This window comes from Megalobrama amblycephala, linkage group LG17 (genome assembly GCF_018812025.1).
Source record: "Megalobrama amblycephala isolate DHTTF-2021 linkage group LG17, ASM1881202v1, whole genome shotgun sequence".
Classification (NCBI taxonomy): Eukaryota; Metazoa; Chordata; class Actinopteri; order Cypriniformes; family Xenocyprididae; genus Megalobrama; species Megalobrama amblycephala.
This window is the reverse complement of record NC_063060.1, coordinates 8,316,958-8,335,568: the sequence shown is the minus strand read 5'-3', so window position 1 is coordinate 8,335,568 and position 18,611 is coordinate 8,316,958. Positions and strand designations below refer to the sequence as shown.

The window sequence follows — 18,611 nt, the reverse complement described above, 5'->3', positions numbered from 1 at the left end:
TGGTATTTATGAACAACAACAGAGCTGATATTTTCTGACATTACTTGTAATGTTATTTAAAGTACATTATGATTAATTATGTGCTTGTTACATATACGTGCAACATTTCAGCCGTGAATAAATTATAAATGTTAACTAGATTATGTTCATTACCTGTCTAGCGATGTATGTTTATGCTGAAATATAATAAAATAACGGTTTGTATTTTTTAAAAACATCTATCGCGTATAGTTATGTGTAGTGAGTTGGCTCACGTGATTCAAGTTTCGCGCTTCAGAACTTCTGTTAAGGGAGCATAGTGAGCATCGATGCTCCCTGGTTTTCACGGTGCATTGTGGGACTTTTCAGGGAGCGAACGTTTCAGTGCCCTGGAAGGATTCTGCGGATTCTGCGATTGAGACAGCCCTTAAAATGGCCGACTCCCTGGTCAGTGCCCTGACTACTGAACTAGGGAGCTGATTGAGACCTACAGTCTATGATTGAGACACAGGGCACACTGTATTTTTTTACAGTCTATGGTTTTCACCAACGATGACTGCAGCTGGAGAAGTAAGATGTTTAGATTCCGCTATCACGTCTGTAATAAAAGAAATCGACAGCGCATTAATTTTAAAAGACGAACAAAGAACCGCAATCAAGGCATTTGTCGATGGGAAAGATGTGTTTGCCGTCCTTCCAACAGGATTCGGCAAAAGTTTAAGTACAAGTTCAACATATGTCACTTACTGCGTTGCTCTGATTGGTTGTAGGTCTATCCAATTGAGTGCAGAGTTTTTTTTTTACTGGTTCGGTTAAGACACGCCCCATAATTCAAGTGCAATGGAGCAGTATCAGACTCACATTCAGTGTTGCCAACTTAGCGACTTTGTCGCTAGATTTAGCGACTTTTCAGACCCCTTTAGCGACAATTTTTCAAAAAAGCGCCTAGCGACAAATCTAGCGACTTTTTGGACAAACCTCAGCAACTTTTCAAATGTCACAAGCACTGTCCTGTGAGCGCGATGTCTTGCTTTCCCGCTGCCGTCATTGCGTGGCTGAGAGGAGCAGCAGCACCGCTGAGTGCACGGCATCTGACAGACGTGAATGAGCGAGTACATACCGGTACATACGAGCACACAGTGTTGCCACGGACCAAACACTGTTAAAACTGTTTCTGATTCTCCTTTGTTTTATATTTAAAGAATTTAGTTTGATGGTTTTAATTTCCATTTTTCTCGTGTGCCTATTATCACTTATTTTACTCACTATAACAGAGCTTTAGTTCATCCAGTTTCCGAACTCTCTTAATTCATGTAATTTACAAATGTATAAAAATGTCATTCATTATATCATACGCGTTTTGTTGCCGGACAAAAAAATAAAAAAAATTATATAGGCTTATATATATATATATATATATATATATATATATATATGAGAACAGCTTTATTTGACATTTGGCTATATTATATTATATTATATTATATTATATTATATTGTATTAAAATACAGTAGGCTATGTGAGCACGGATTAGGAGAGAAAACACATTAGGCAGGCAGAATGCAACCGACGTGATGACGTCACGAACATGCTAATTTAGCCATGACGTCATCTAGCGACATTTAGCGACTTTTTGGGCAGGCTTTAGCTACTTTCCTTTGAAAATAGTTGGCAACAGTGCTCACATTCTGCCTAGAATATGAGTATGACGAAGTCAGGCTAAATATCAGCTGCTTTGTTTAAAAAAACGTACATTAAAGCTGAAATCCAACCTGAATGATGACAACACAGAATAAAATACTATCACTAGTGATCATCAAATCCTTTTTACAGTTTATTTTACACACTTTGTGTTTAAGTCTTCCACTTTTTTCACAAAACCTTGGCTCTCTAGAAACCCAGTCAGTTTGGGTTAAAATTTTGGTGTATCTTATGGTTGTATTGTCAGTCGCTGCATAGGAGAAAACGCCTTCCGTGTCACACAGCAAACAAACTATATATTACAAAATGGTTAAACAATTACAGAAATGTTGTTCATTTTAAGGTTTTAAAGTGTAGTTTTCACTCTAAAAAAAAAAAAAAGGTTCCTTGAGGTTCTATATAGAACCATTTTGGGGTTCCATGAAGCAGATGATAGAACCATTTCTTTTAAGAGTTTTGTTTAACATTATGTAATTCTCTGAAAAGAGTTTGCAGCACAAGTCATGAACAGAACTGTTATTTCATAGATAAATAAACAGCATTTAATAAATGCGACTAAAACATGTATCGATATGACAATTACAATTTGCCATAACAACCAACCAAAAGGTAATCGATAATATTAAACCAACTGAAGAGAGCAACTGACAATTGAATCCTTAGGATTAATTTATTCGTAATAGTTACAATGTTTAAATTCTTGTAAAATTATGATCATTAGTATATTGTGTGTGTTGCTGAGAGAGTCGAGGTATATTGACACTCCTGTTCTCTGCATGTGACGTGAGGTTGTACTGAAGATAATCCAGTTTCAGACGTCTAATACATTTAATATGCACTTAGTATAGTATAATTTTAATATATTATGTGTGTCTAAAAAAAAACAAAATTTAACTTTATTTCCTCTTCACCTGGGATCAGATGATTTATTACATTATAAAAACTCAAGATACATAATAAATATAACAAGTCCTTCTATAATACAGATACATCATATGGTGTCTACATGGTTACACTGTTTTTCACTCCCTGTCTGACAAAGAACAGGGTCTCCTGAACACCTGTCCATACTCATGGATCCATTTATTAGCCACTGAAAAGAAAGAAAAACATATATAGCTCAATGTTACATAAAACTGAAATGAAATATAGTCATATTAACATAGATTTATTTATACATTATAGCTGATAAACACCATAAAAGAGTAATCCATGTCAGTTAACCTACCCCATTTGTTACCCATTAACACAGGGCATCCAGCATGCAACGTTTTCAAATCCAGTGTACCATTCTTGTGGAGGTTGTACCAAAACACAGCTGAACCCTTAAACAGCAGAGAACAGATGCTTGAATTTGACTTGTGGAGGAAACCTTTTACTAATTATTCATATATTAAGCATTTACCTTTTCTGGCTGCAATGCAACTCCAACTTTAGGGAACACAGTGGCGCCCCCTATCTCCACATCACTCATCTACAGCAACAGAACATCACTTATTGCTCATTGTACAACTCTGGTAATATGAATATGAATATAAATGTATAATGTAGGCCTACAATGTTGACATTGCCATTTGAGCTAATGAACAGGGCAACACTTACATAAATTAAGAATGTAGCAATCCTTTCATTCTCATTATCCTGTGAAATCAAACATTTTTAAGTTAGCTTGGAATGATTCGATTAGTCAGTATGTAATCAAGCTCTTGCTGACAGAATAGAGCTGTTTAGTTTAAATTCCTACAAGTGAATTAGCATTTTGAGCCATGGGTTCTATTTGAGTTAAGGACCACATCACTTGAGGAGAAAGACTTGCGTGTTTTGTTCTACAACATAAATTTCACACAGACAACAGATAACCGACAACAGAAGTCAAACAAGACTCTAACTGTTGTACTGAACTCGGTTTGCCAGTGCTAGTATGATTAGTGTTAAATGTGGAGGTAGGTTTATATGTGCGATTGGGCTTTAGAGATGGCATCAAGAAAGGGAATAGGAGTTTGTCAGGAGGTCAGAATTTGGCACAGCATTGGACCACCTGGCTACACAGGTACATATTGTGATGTTAATGAAGCATGGATAGGCTAAAAATTACATTAAGTATTGAATTGTTGATTCATCGCCAAAAAAAAAAAAAGTTTGCGATTAAAGCATATTTTTTCTGTGAAGTGAAACACATGTCGAATTCAGGGTTGGCATACAAACTGATGTCATGACTGTATTTTAGCATAGTGATCTTACCCCTGCATCATAATGTGGTTCATATCTGCCACCAATCCCGTAATTCTGAACCTGGAAAATGATTACACCACTCATATTTCATAGGAGAAAATGTTTTTTTCTATTGAAGTGCAAATATAAAACGAATATAATAAAGTGAATATATAACATAACGAATATAATGTGTCCAAGCTAGCTGCAAGACATTAATTGCAAAAATTTATTAAACTAGACAGCTGCCTATGTATGAACAGATGATTTCTTTCTTACTGTGACCTACATGTAGAGATTCAGCTGATTCCATGGAGAGTCCTGAGATGTCTGCAATCCTCTGATGCAAGCAACAGTGTAATCCTCTTTTAGAAAAACACTGAAAACAAAGAAATGTTTTTTTTAGTAGTTACAATTAACACTTTTCAATTTGTTAACATTAGTTAATTGGAAAAACTAACAACATACACTAACAAAATAGCATTTATCATTTACATAGGCATATTTATTTATATAGCATATTTTGTAGCATTTATTATTCATGTTAATTTATGTAAAAGTTAATGAAAGTTGTATAAATGACTGTATATATATATATATATATATATATATATATATATATATATATATATATATATATATCAGAGGTCGCAGATATACTGTATATATATACACACACACTGGAACACAAGTACAATTAAACATCCCGTTAAAGAACCAATTCATTTTTTTCAGACATCATTTGCTCAGTGTCATTGTCAGATGATGACAGAATTTTCATTTTTGGATGATGGTCCTTCAATGATGAAATTATCACCTTTGAGAAGTACGGATGTCTGAGATTGTGCCCTTTCCGATCTGAGACCTAGAAAGCTAGGTCACAAGAAATGAAATATTAAATATAAATAAATATACACATTACGGCCAAAAGTATGTGGGTACCCAAACAACACACTCAGTAAATGCTTTGAACAGTCTGGATCAAGAGCATTCTTAAAAATGTTATATTTATTAACATTTGAGACATTTCTAGTCATTAAATGCCATAGATTTGACTACAACTAAGGGGCCAAACCTGATCATTTTAATGGGATACACATACTTTTGCCCATTGAATAGCACAATAAAACATCATCAACAGTATCAACCAGAAATTATATACTAATTATGTTGACAATTATAACAGCAATTAAATGTTTTGTGTGTGTACATGTTTTATATATTTACTTGACTTATGGAGATGTTCTTCAGGAATTCTATCTCTCTGTCTGATATAATGTCATGATATCTGATGATGCGAGGCTCGTCCCACTCCACTTCCTCTTTCACTGGTGCGTACATCAGTCTGGGGTTTCCTCCACCTGTGCTGTACCTACAGGACAGCGCCCTCTGCCTCTTGGAGGTCTGATTTTATAAAATATTATCGACTTACAATCAACATACAAAGCTTCACATTGACAGTTTTTAATTTCATGTCAAATAATGATTTAAATTTTCATTAGAGCACTTGCCCTCTCTTCAACTTCTCCTCTGCACAGTGCCTCATAGGGGTTGTTTGACTTTGTGTTCAGCGTGAATATGTCAGGATTTGAAGTTCTCTGTAAGAGAAGGAGCTTGTAAAAGCTCAGGTCAGCTTTGATTTCGTCGTCAGTTGGATCTGAGGAAAAGAAGTTTATATAAAAGTTTACTTCTTTAATCCTGCAACCTCACATATAAAAATAATAGTATTAAATTCCATGTCACCATGACCTTACCCAGAATTATAAGCCATTGGCTGAAGTAGATTGCCTCAGGTAGGCTGCCAAAATGATAGGCTGAGGAACTAAGATAATAGAGCAACTCTTTAGTAGTGGTTGAGTATTCTGTTAATCTGTCCAGACTGTACAGAAACCACAGAAAGGCATGCTGGAATTTGTCCTCATAATAAGCGACCAATCCTATATGGTAGGCTTCATCTGCATCTAGAGATGTTTCTGTGAAATGTAAAATGAAAGCATCAGTCAGATTGGAACTTATTTTGAAAGGGAAAAAAGTGAAACTGCATTGGTGCAGACATTTCACCCTTTGTGATGTTGTGTGGGTAGAGTTTGTAGAACTCTTGCAGTCTGATCAGTTCTGAAGCTGCACCATCCACATCCTCCAGCTGTGGGATTTCTAATGCCAGTTTCTGATACTCTACAAGATTTTCAAACACAAGAACAGGTCCATAAACAACATTTAATAATACTGCTTGGAAGCTTTTATCACCATTTATCTCCAGATTTTTATTTTTATTAATAAATTATGATGATACATGTTTACATATTTCAGTCAAAGAATGAAATAAGCTCTCACTCTCATAAAAGCTCCATTGAGTGTATTTGTCAATAGTCATCCATTCACTTCTCACTCGGCTGACGAGTTTGTAAGCTGCCGCAGGGTCTCTCATAGTTTTCTCAGGGTTCTCAGGATCAAAGTATGTGAGTAGTTGAAGAGCCAGAAGAGCACTGAATTGAAGTTCATCAAAAGTTGTAGGGTTAAATAAATATTTAATAACATGTCTTGGTCTAAATAATATAACATAACAATAAAATAACATGTCTTGATCTAAAAACACATAATGCAATATTGCTAAATATTCACAACTAAATATTATAATTTTAAAAATGCTTTACTGCTTTATAGGGAATAATGAAAGTGTTTTCACCTCTTCATTCTCTCTACATTCTTTTCTTCAGCATCGATGTAGAGACTAAAGCTTTCCAGAAGGTCTTTCTCCTTTCTGAAAAGCTGTGCAACTTTATCTATAAAAAATGATGTCTGACTTTAATACTGTATTTCCATCATAATGAAAAAGTTTTATTGTATAAGTGTCATGTTCTATTCTGTTTAGTTTCAGTTTCATGGACCTTCAGTTTGTTTTAATTTGTCACGTTTCTTTGTTCAGATTCCCGCCACTCATCTGTCTCCTTATTTACCATCATTATTAGTTCATATGTGTGTTAGTAATTATCCTCATTATGTTCACTACTTAAGTTGTACCTTTACATTCAGTTTCTGTTCAGTCTCGTCTAAGTTAAATGTGTGTTGCTGCCTGTTCGCCTGTCATTTGGATTGTTATCATTAAACCTCTGTGTTGGAACTATAATCTTCGTTTTCATCTGCCTTCCTGTAACCATAGCCGTGATAATAAGAAACCAAAGAGAAAGTTAATAATTGTTTAGTCATTGATGGAATCAATAACTAAAAAAGTGAATCTGATTGGCAGTCTCAAAATATGTGAATAAATGTATGAAGATGTAATTATGTATGAGAAATACTGTATTATGATCAGAAGTGTCTCCCAAACGAATAAATAAAATCAGCGCAACAGTGTAAAAACATTAAAGAAATATGAACAAAACACTAAAATAATGGTTTGAAATAAATAAACTCAAATAAATGTATTGATATTGAATTTAATTCAAATATAATTTATAATATACCTGTTGATGAGATGAGTCCAGTAGTAAAGGCAATCCAAGAAAACACCACAATTACTGTCAGTTCCTTTATGGCCATTTTCAGACCTTCATAACCTCAAAACACCTCAAAAGTGAACTAGTGGAGCTTAAATACAGGCAGTTCGCGTGCATTATTTTAAAAACACACCTGTATTACATCACCTGCCCACATTTTGCAGTTTCCCAGTACTGCAATCAAAGACCAAAAAAACGAAAGTGAAACAACATTTGTGACAGTCATGATGATATTCCAAAAATAGCTTTTTTTCTTTTATGTAATTAGTAATTTATATGTACATTCACAACAACATATAAAAAGTCACAAAGGGTGTTATCATGATAGAAGTGGAAATGCATCCTAATATATTTTCAAGGTCCTGGCCCTGCTCTGATGTCTTTTGAATTATGAGATCTTTTTAAAAAACATTTAACAATACACAATGGGCATATAGAAATTTTACTTGCATTGAATTTTATAGTTAAGTGAATATATTATGTTAACTGCATGATTTGTATCTTAGAACATATTTCTGCCATATGGACATCACCTCTGATAACAGATTACTTTTAATAATGTAGAAACATTTATGTTCTGTAAAGCTGCTTTGAAACAATATGTATTTTGAAAAAGCACTATACAAATTATTGTGAATTAAATTGAATTATTTGTATACAATCATTTGTGTGTTTGTTGTACAATCATTTTTTAGACTTATTTGAAATGAATTACTTTCCGAAAAGTCTGTGGGAACTAGTCTGTCCAGTCCTTTTAAAGCTGACAGAGGTTTCACAAATAAATTCCCACATCGTATCATGGTTTGTGAGGTTGACATATCAACAAAATATTTTCACATGAATGCTGTCATGTGAGCTGACTAATACAGAAACTAAAAGTACACAATGAATTATTACTACATCAGCATAAACTATTTGTGTTATTGTGCTCATGGTTTATAATTATGTTCAGTATTTTTATATTAGCCTATAGATGTGATTACATTCCTAAAATGTTATGTTTGTCCTGAAAAATCTTAGTGATTGATTACTAAAGTGGATCAGAATATTTACACACTGTGTGTGTTATTTTATGTTGTGCGTGTCACGTATGATGACGCTCAAGTATGTTGAGACATGACAGCCTTGTTTTCTTCTTATGGAGTTCACCTAAAAACCAAGCTTTAGACAGAACTGGGAGGAAGACAATAACTGTACTGTAACTCCACAAAAACATTCATGTAAAATCTAATTCACTATACTGAACTGAAAAAATAACAGACAATCTATATATTATATAGCCTATTGATATAATAGCCTAATCAATATCAAGAATATCAATCAATCTCTGTGTATTTCAGACACTATGGACTTGAGGATCATCAAATTACAATGTGATCAGCTCTGTTCAGATAAGACATTCATTATAAAAACACTTTTCTTATCAGAAACCGCTGAAAATCCTCACATTCTGTATAGGCTACATGTGTGTGTATGTATTTCAAATACACACATAATAGTGATTAGAATAAATTACAATTCATTAAAAAATAAAATAAATAAATGTATTTAAATAAATTAAATTTCTGCCTTCCTGTAGCACAAACAGTAGTGTGGCACTGCAATGTCGTTAGGGTTTGATTCAGGGAAAGAATTGATACAGTTGCTGTAAAAATGTAATAAATATAAATTAATTTCACAAACAATAACATTAATTCACAAGTAAATATACTACATACATACTATATAGCCTATATATATTTTTTTAACAGGTGGACATTTCTTAGTTTGTTTATGTTTGATGGGGCTTTGGGGGAACATAAGAAGGAACAGGCTGGGAAACAATGAGCTAGCAACAGACTAACTCTATTTAGATTATTTCAGTGGCAATACGAGTATATAAATAAACCGAATTTAGTAAACACAAAGTAAATTTTCCTTACAAATCACGGAGGCATCCAATAACTCCAATCCAACAGGGGGCACTAAAATGCTTTGGTACTAAATAAACGCCGTTGTTTCTGTTGTCTGTGGGAATGACGTCACTTTGGCGCCGAATCATACGGAGTTAAGCGCGCGGAAGAAAATATCGATGCTTCAGAAATTTTAATAACACGATTATATAATAGAAATATATTCCGGAGTTACTCAGTATCAGCAGTGCAAGACCTCAACAATGCAGCGAAGCATAGCGTGAGTGTGTCCTGCTTTATTTGGCTTTTTATCCATGTTGATGATGACCACAGAAAATTAAACGAACTAATACAGTGTCTGATTCTGACGCAAGACCGTTTTTTACGCAGGGACATTACGGGTTTTCCTTTAAGCTTTGTTTTTTTAAAATGCATGGAAGATTTTACCGTACAGTATCAACTTTAGTGAGCTCATTTGTATTTCATACGTGATCTCGTTGTTTCCCGCCCACAGGTCATTCTTTCAGCCAATGAAAGGCAAGGAGAAGAGTGATGGACAGGCCAAAGTAAAGGCCGAGTAAGTAACATTTAGTAATGTTTTCTAAATTAAACATTATGCTAAATTAAGTTTATTTTTTCTAATTTAACAATGTAGAAATGTCAAAATGCTGCCAACAGTTGTTTACACAGCCAACAAAAGTTTATACTGTATTTGTGCTGATTCTGTACTATGCCGTTGGAGTCTAAAAATAATATGTAAGCAAGTAATGTTAGGTAATGTTAAAATGGTACATAGTAATGTTTAATAATGTTTTTGTCTTATCTTGCTGCTCAGACCTGTGAAAAGTCCCCTCAAAATTCAGAATGGTGTTCAGGAAAGTGATTCGCCTGTAAAGAAGGTTCATAAACGCAGTCGAGTAATCATAGACAGTGATGATGAAGATCAGCCAGTGGTTAAAGAGCAGGTGCCTAAACAGAGTGAAGTTCAAACAGCAAAGCCAGAGAAGGTAAGAATTATTGAGTCATCGTGACCATCAACCACGCGAACGTGTCAGTATTGTTGTTACCGATTCTGTTTCTATGTGTTTCTACTCTAAACACACAGATTTCTGATGTTACAAAGGCTGCCTCCACTCCTGTATCTCCAAAAACTCCCATAACCCCAAAAACACCCATAACCCCAAAAACTCCGGTCACTTCAAGTGCCTCTGTTGCCGTGGTAACCCCTGCTTCCTCAGGCACTCCAGGAACTCCAGCAACTCCAACATCAACTTCACCGTCAGGCATTCCCAAACGCAAGACTGGTCTGTATTAGTGTCCTCTTCTCATGTTCCTTCTTGTACTACTGAACATTTGTTCTTTCTTTAATTCTTCTTAATACTCCAAAAAACAGCTCTAGCAGTCATTTTTATGTGAATTGGCCAACAGTGGTCAGAAATGTATTTATTTATTTATTTTTTCAAACCATTTACTGAACCTTTTAGACAAAAAAAAAATACAAAAGAAAATCTAAAAAGCAAGTTTTTGGAAACGTAAGGCTTTTATGTCCCATATAATATGAAATGGTGAGAATATGGATCTCACACAGGGGACAAAAAAGCAAAAACTTTTTGAATGTTATTCAGACGCCCAAAGTGAAAACAAATATACAATTTGGTGCAGATGCTATTTATTAGGGCTGCAACAACTATTCGATAAAATCGATAATTAGTGTTGTCAAAAGTACCGGTACTTCGGTACCAAGTCTGTACTGAAATTTTGAAAATGTGGCGATACCCGCATTTCTGTAGTACCGGTAGTACCGAGAATCCGGGTATATTCGGTACCCACTGATAGGGCTGTGCCAGTATTTACTTGAATATGACACGAGTGAAGCACAAAGCTTTGTTTACAGAAGAAATAATAGGTTAGCAATTAAATGTGACATCGCAGCCATGGAAACATTTTGGTTAATGCCGAATAAGAGAGGTGCGTGAGTCCATACATTTAAGCTTCGTATTCTGTTTTCCGAATCGCGATCTGGTCACCTGATTAGCAGAGAATTTAACAATATTCCATTAGTTATTCCACTGAACATGGAATCTGTTTCTTTTCCCAAATCTTCACTCACGCAGGGGATTATAACGTTTCTTTCGTTCGCATTCGGCTATTCGCATTATTTACTGTGGTAAAGTAGAAAAAACACCGTAGGACAGAAACCTTTTTGCTTGCACGTCAGTTTCTATTTAACAGAGTTTGTGCTTGTTATTAGACTTTATAAGTTTATTTGTATAGCGCGTTTCACACACCAGTGATTTTTACTTTCGTTTTCTCTGGCAGCGCTAAATCAAACCTAGCCTGAATGTCTTGCCCCTGCGGAGGATAAAACACGCTCTTCAGACCTTTTACAATAAGTGTCAGTTGTTTGTAACATCAGGAGATAACGAAGATATTATTAAAGAGAAATCTTGCTCGTGTCCCACATCCCTCTCAAATCGCAAAGCGGCTATATCAAAGTAATAACGGGACTTTGGCTATATATGACGCGTCTTTGTGTGGAAATAAAAAACGAATGCTTTTTGAAATAATATTTAACTTTCTTATTATTTAGGTTACCATTATTTACCGATATTTATTTCATCGTTTTACAGGCTGTAGTGTGTTGTTTCTCTGACGGAATAGCTAAAATAAACACGCACGTCTGTTACCCCTGTTGAAAAAACGAGCATTTGCTGGTAAAGTAGGTTTTGAAGCTGGTATGCTGGTTTGAGCTGGTTTATGCTGGTCCAGGACCAGCTTAGGACTAGTATGGACCAGCAGGACCAGTTTAGGACCAGCATTTGACCAGCATACAGCTTCAAAACCTACCTTACCAGCATATGCTGGTTTTTTCAACAGTACACAATGGATGTTTGAGCATTTAATTATTTATTTTTTATTTTTTTATATTTCAAAATTTATTTAATTGAGGTAGCCTATAGGCCTATATACACACACAAACACACACACTCCAAATCATATTTAAAGTTTTTAAAATAGGCTATATAAAATAGTAAAATAGTTCCAATAGATTTTACTGTGGTACCGAAATTGGTACCGAGAACCGTAAAATTTTCATGGTATCGGTACCGACTACTGGAATTTTGGTACCGTGACAACACTATCGATAATAATCAATAATGAAAATCATCGACAACAATTCTCATTATCAATTAGTTAGTCTGCCCACCATGCATAGAAAACTTCTGCCAGTCCCGTCAAATTACAGCACTGAACAACGCATTTCTATGGACAAAAATGCATCTAAAAATAGTGGAGGAAGCAGAGTGCGCAGCTGCAGGAAAGGTACATGATCCAAGCTGTCCAGAACATAAGAAGTATTTATTTTAAGCTTCAAGCTAATGCATTAGCATAATGGCTTGCCCTGTCAGGTGCTTTGACAGATGCGTGTGCGTCCTCAGTGCAAAACATTAATTTTACGGCTATATCCTTATCTGTAAATCTTACAAATTCACGTGAGTATTTCCATTTTGCATAAAGGCTCGTCCTTACAGTCTTCGTTAAACTTCAAACTTTACTGAATGAGCACCGGCGCTCACACCCGCGTCAGACAGACGGAACTCGGGAGAGAGGGAGACTATTAATATTTGGCACAAAAATATTAATTTTGCTGAAATATCTGTTTAAAGTTAAATTCAGATTTAAGTCAACATGTCAAGTATTTTATGAGAGTAGTAACTGTAAAGGGTTAACAACATGTAATTGAATATAAATGTAAGATGTTTCTTATAGCCTTTTTACAGGATAAAGAAATGACAGTAAGAGGAGATTGTGTCCAGAGTGAATTTGTGTGTTCCTGCAGAACATTTATCTTGCCTGTTGGTTAAAGGGTTAGTTCACCCAAAAATGAAAATTATGTCATTAATGACTCACCCTCATGTCGTTCCAAACCCGTAAGACCTCCGTTCATCTTCGGAACACAGTTTAAGATATTTTTTTGATTTAGTCAGAGAGCTTTCTGTCCCTCCATTGAAAATGTATGTACGGTATACTGTCCATGTCCAGAAGGGTAATAAAAACATCATCAAAGTAGTCCATGTGACATCAGTGGGTTAGTTAGAAGTTTGTGAAGCATCTAAAATACATTTTGGTCCAAAAATAACAAAAACTACGAACTTTTTGATAATTCCTAAAATATTTGTGTTCTCTCTTTTATTATAACAGGTAGTATAATAAATTAAGCACTGTATGTTTTCATAGCATTACATTGGCACATTTGTTTGAAGTACATTGGGTAGGATGTGCAATACTGTGTTTTTTGTCAATTAAAAAAAAAGATAATCCAGTTAATTGAAAAAATAATCAACCAACTAATCGATTATCAAAATAATCATTAGTTGCAGCCCTACTATTTATGGAAGCTTATTTCTGCCACTGAATAAAAAACAAATAAAAAAGGTTAAGGAATTTTTCTCTCTCATTTCTAACTTTTTTCCTCGCAATTGCATGTTTGTATCTCACAATTCTGACATAATTTCTTGCAATTCTAATTGTATATCTCTTAGTTCTGGCTTTATATCTAAACTCAGAATTTATATTTTGCAATTCTGACTTTTTCCCCCCTCAGAATTATTATTTTCCCCCAGAGATATAAACTTACAATTGTGAGATTAAAAAGTCACAATTACCTTAATGTTTTTATTCTTTTTTATTTTATTTTATTCTAATAGCTTGTAATGTAAATCAATGAGATTTTTATAACCGTATGACAGATCAGTTGTCACTCTATATCTTCCAATAATATGTCTTAGTAAGGTGAAATTAAAATGTATTGTTTTGATTGTGTTGATCATTTTCAGGCCTTAGAAATTCATGTATCAAATATGATACAGTAGGCTTTATAAAGTTAAAGTCCTTCTCACTTTCTCTAGCCCGCAAGCAGTTCCCCAAGAGGAAGCTGGAAAGCAGGAGCGATGGAGAGGGGACGAAAGAGGAGGAAGGGAAGGAAGTAGATGGAGGCCAGGAGAGTAAGAGAGCACGAGTGGGGGCCTCACCTGGGCAGACAGGTGAGATTAGCTGATCTCTGTGCAAGAGTATATCCTTTCTTAGTACTTTCCTCATTGATTCTTCTCTTTCTCTCTTCAACTTAGAAAACGAAATGATGGAGGTGGAAGAGAAGAGCACAGATGGAAAGACTGTAGTGGATGAACAGAAAGATGAGGATGAAGCAAAAACGAGTGAAGTTGTGGACAGTGCTAAAAATGAGATGAAACAGAAGGATAAAAATGATAAAAAGCAGGAGAAAAAGATAAATGAAAAGAATGCAAAGAAAGAAAAAATAGAAGACAAGAAAAAGAAGGAAGATAACAGTCCTGAAAGAGTAGTGAAAAAAGAGAAAGGCACAGAAGATGAGGGGGGATCGGCCAAAAAGAAACCTATCAGCAGCTTTTTTGGTAAGCCTTATTTTCCTATTCTTATTTTAATTAAAAGTATAGTTCACCCCAAAATGAACATTGTCATCATTTACTCACCCACATGATTTTTAAGGGCGTGTAAATGGTGATCATTTAAATTTTTAGTTGAACTATTTATTTAACTTTCAATCTCTTGTAGCACCCAGAAAGGCAGCTGTAAAACTGGAAAAAGAGGAGCGAAATGCGGGAGAGAAAAAGAAAGATGGAGAAATCTCTGATATCGCGGAACAGAAAGAGACGAAAAGGTCGAAATCCAAAAATATTCAAATGTTAAAACGACTTGGATTATTTTACTTGCAAAATATAATTGTTTTAGAGTTGTTTTGTGTGTGACCCCATTTGAATGAGCTTTATTTTTTTGACAGTGAAAAGGGGGTGGATTCTGCAGTCCAGAGCCAGTATGATCCCTCCAGAGCACAGTACCATCCCATTGACCACGCCTGCTGGAAGAAGGGCCAAAAGTATAGCCTGCTTTTATTAGCTATATAACCGAGTACTGCAGGAATGACTCCTAAAACCTGAGTTACTGTAACATTTTTGCACATTTAGTTTCATCGTCCCAAAATCAGTGAAGTATGGTCTGTGATTAACAAGTTACTTTCGAGGTTTTATTCTACAAAAAATACATCAGTAATACCCACCTGTGATTTTTATTCTTTTAAGCTTTTATGTGTCTTAAAAAGGCAAGTTGCTTACAAGTGGCTATATGGGACTACAAAGGTTGTCTAGGACATTAAACTTCACACCAAACAAGGAAACGTCATCTGCTCACTGGCCTCACTTGTGTTTATACACAACGTACCAGGGTGATGCTAACTTCTGGATTGGCTTACAAAAATGTCATCCCTGCAGCACTCTATATCATCATTAAAAGATCAAGAAAGTTAAAATTAATTGATTAATCAGCTGAAGTTATAGACTTGTTTTTTTTCCAAAGCATTAACAGAAAGCTTAATTCAATTGCAAAATACTTTTTTTGTGAGGCAATCAAGTTTGGCATTTTTCTCTTTGGAAGTTCACTGTATATTTTCTTTATCCCTTTCTCAGAGTGCCATATTTGGCTGTCGCTCGCACCTTTGAAAAGATTGAAGAGGATTCAGGAAGGTATGAAGTGTAGAATTATTCTCTATATACTGTATGTGTGGGTGTTTTTCTCTTGCATCCAAGTTTGAAAATGAGTGTGTACAACTGTCAAATTTTAATCTTTCTTTTTTTAGGCTGAGAAACATTGAAACTCTTTCCAACTTTTTGCGCTCTGTAATTCTTCTCTCTCCAGGTGAGTGTGTGTAATTGATTCATAGGGTTTAAATAGGTTATTAATTATTTTTGCAAGGCAGGGATTGTTTTTTTTGTCCAAGTAATGAATAGATGAACAGATGAATGTAGTATACATTTGAAATGTCTGTTTCACTGTTCAATACTCTGTTGTTTGTTTAGATGACCTGTTATGTTGTGTATACCTGTGTCTGAACCAGCTCGGCCCTGCGTATCAGGGTCTGGAGCTGGGCGTCGGGGATACTGTCCTGATGAAAGCCGTCGCTCAAGCAACTGGTAAATATTTTTGTGTTCTCCCTAAGGCCATTCACCGTTCTCTTTGCCTGACCCTTGTACTGTTGACTTATGTTACTAGGGCGACAGTTGGACAAAATCAAGGCGGAGGCTCAGGAGAAAGGTGACCTGGGATTGGTTGCTGAGAGTTCCCGCAGCAACCAGAGAATGATGTTTGCACCGGCCAGTCTGACAGCAGGGGGTGTTTTCAACAAACTGAAAGAGATTGCTAACATGAGTGGAAACTCTGTGAGTACAGATGAGAATAACTGTTAACAATTAAAATGTATTCAAGGTATATGTATTTTTATGAGTACATGTATTCCCTGGGATTTGTATTCGCAGCCTAGCATCATGCTTTAGTTGTGCTACAGGAACACATTCATTATATTCTATATATAATCTATATAAACACTATACATACAAAACCTTTTTAGACCTAATTAGAAGTGGGTGTCCATATATAGTGTTGTCCAAAAGTTTGGGGTCATTAATCATTCTATGATGATGTGATTTCAAGAAACATTTCTTAATATGATAAAATACGGAAGGTTTTCGATTAGTCGATTAAATGATACTGCTGCTTAGGGCTGCACGATTAATCGCATGCTATTCTCACGCGCATTTCGTCAGTAAAGCCGGTTCCCTGATTACCGCTAAATCGCCATCACCTGTTTTTAAACGGAGCGCCTTTTAATAGACGGAGCCGTAGTTCACGGACAAGCCACGCAATATCGCGTTCATTATCGCAGGCGATTCATCTGCGATATGAACGCGATATTGCGTGGCTTTTCAGTGACCTACGGCTCTGTCTATTAAATGCCGCTTCATTTGAAAGCAGGTGATGGCGATTTAGCGGTAATCAGGGAGCCGGCTTTACTGACGAAATGCGCGTGAGAATAGCATGCGATTAATCGTGCAGCCCTACTGCTGCTGCTCATCGACTTGGAAATTCTAGTCGTTTACTTTTTCTTTTTTATTGCACATTTAATCTTTTGCTTTATTTTTTTACAAAGGCTATGTTGAAATTATTGTTCGTGTTAATGTTACATTTTAAAATTGTATATATATTATTTTGAAAAGAGTATATCTGGAGCAGAAAACAAAATCATTTCATCTTGTTAAACTACCGGTTATGAGGGACAATGCAGTACATGAATGAAACTTACTTGACACTTGAACAGTTGCTATATCAACATCCTAACAAAGAGAATACACTTAAATAATGTGGTTGTCAGTAAACGTCAAGCTTTTCTTGTGATTTTTCCCACCAGTCATGTGTACAGATATTTTTCATACACCAGAAGCACGTTCAAACCAGGACACGCAAGTGGGTGCCCTAGTAACGAAGAACAATAGGTCTACCTTAACGCGCTGATTTATGATTCACTTGATTTGAATAAGGGTTTAGACTAGTCGGTTTCCGTTTAAAGGTTTATGAAATAAGTTGTTGTGCACGTCCCTAATGTAAATGTTGAAAACAGTTGTGCGGCTCAATATTTTTGTGGAAATCATGATACGTTTTGTTCAGGATTCTTCCATGAATAGAAAGTTTAAAAGAACAGCATTAATTTTAAATAAAAATTGCTGTCACTTTTGGCCAATTTAATGTGTCCCTACTGAGTAAATGTATTCATTTCTTTAAAAAAAAAAAAAAAAAAACATTGACCCCAAACATTTGAACGGTAGTGTAATTTTGTCCATCTAATGTATATCTGTTTATTTTCTGTTCTCAATGTAAATCAACTTCCTCTCTCTGTCAGGCAATGAATAAGAAGATTGACATTATTAAAGGCTTGTTTGTGGCCTGTCGGTTTTCTGAGGCCCGTTACATTGTGCGGTACGTCATTTCACCTTTCACTTTTAACTTTTTAAATTTCTCATCTGACCAACCATGCAGAAATGTTGAGTACATTCCAGAAAATTATGTAACAGTGAATGTAATTTATTTATGACAGTTGATTTTTCCTAATTCTAAATGATGTGCCACTGGCTTTGATTATACTGCTGTATGGTGACAGATTTATATGAATATTAATGCCGAAATGAGATATGTTAGTTTGATTGGTTGCTCGTGTGATTGACAGGTCATTGGCTGGGAAGCTGCGGATCGGATTGGCTGAGCAGAGCGTTCTCGCCGCTCTCAGTCAGGCTGTGTGTCTGACGCCCCCGGGCCAAGGTTTAAAATGATCCTAATGAAACTGGCATTAACACACATCATTATCAGAACATTGATAGAACCTGCAGGCATCCGGCATTTGCAATTAGATTACTCTCTGTCGTGATGAATAAAAAATGAATAACACTTAAACATGTTAATATTAATTAG

At 35.3% G+C, this 18,611-nt stretch overlaps 1 protein-coding gene and 1 pseudogene across 1 annotated transcript; one reads left to right on the top strand and one right to left on the bottom strand.

The window, feature by feature from the left end:
• Positions 1–2,337: 2,337 nt before the first annotated feature.
• LOC125251197 lies at positions 2,338–7,939 on the bottom strand (annotated as a pseudogene).
• Positions 7,940–9,379: 1,440 nt separating this feature from the next.
• Positions 9,380–18,528, top strand: LOC125251192 (DNA ligase 1-like). The gene is made up of 14 exons (XM_048164159.1): positions 9,380–9,561; positions 9,796–9,858; positions 10,117–10,288; positions 10,387–10,585; positions 14,192–14,326; positions 14,411–14,713; positions 14,874–14,979; positions 15,100–15,195; positions 15,782–15,838; positions 15,952–16,010; positions 16,172–16,285; positions 16,365–16,531; positions 18,046–18,122; positions 18,370–18,528. The coding sequence occupies exons 1-14, from the start codon at positions 9,545–9,547 to the stop codon at positions 18,470–18,472; spliced, it is 1,668 nt and encodes a 555-aa protein (XP_048020116.1). The 5' UTR covers positions 9,380–9,544; the 3' UTR covers positions 18,473–18,528.
• Positions 18,529–18,611: the final 83 nt, after the last annotated feature.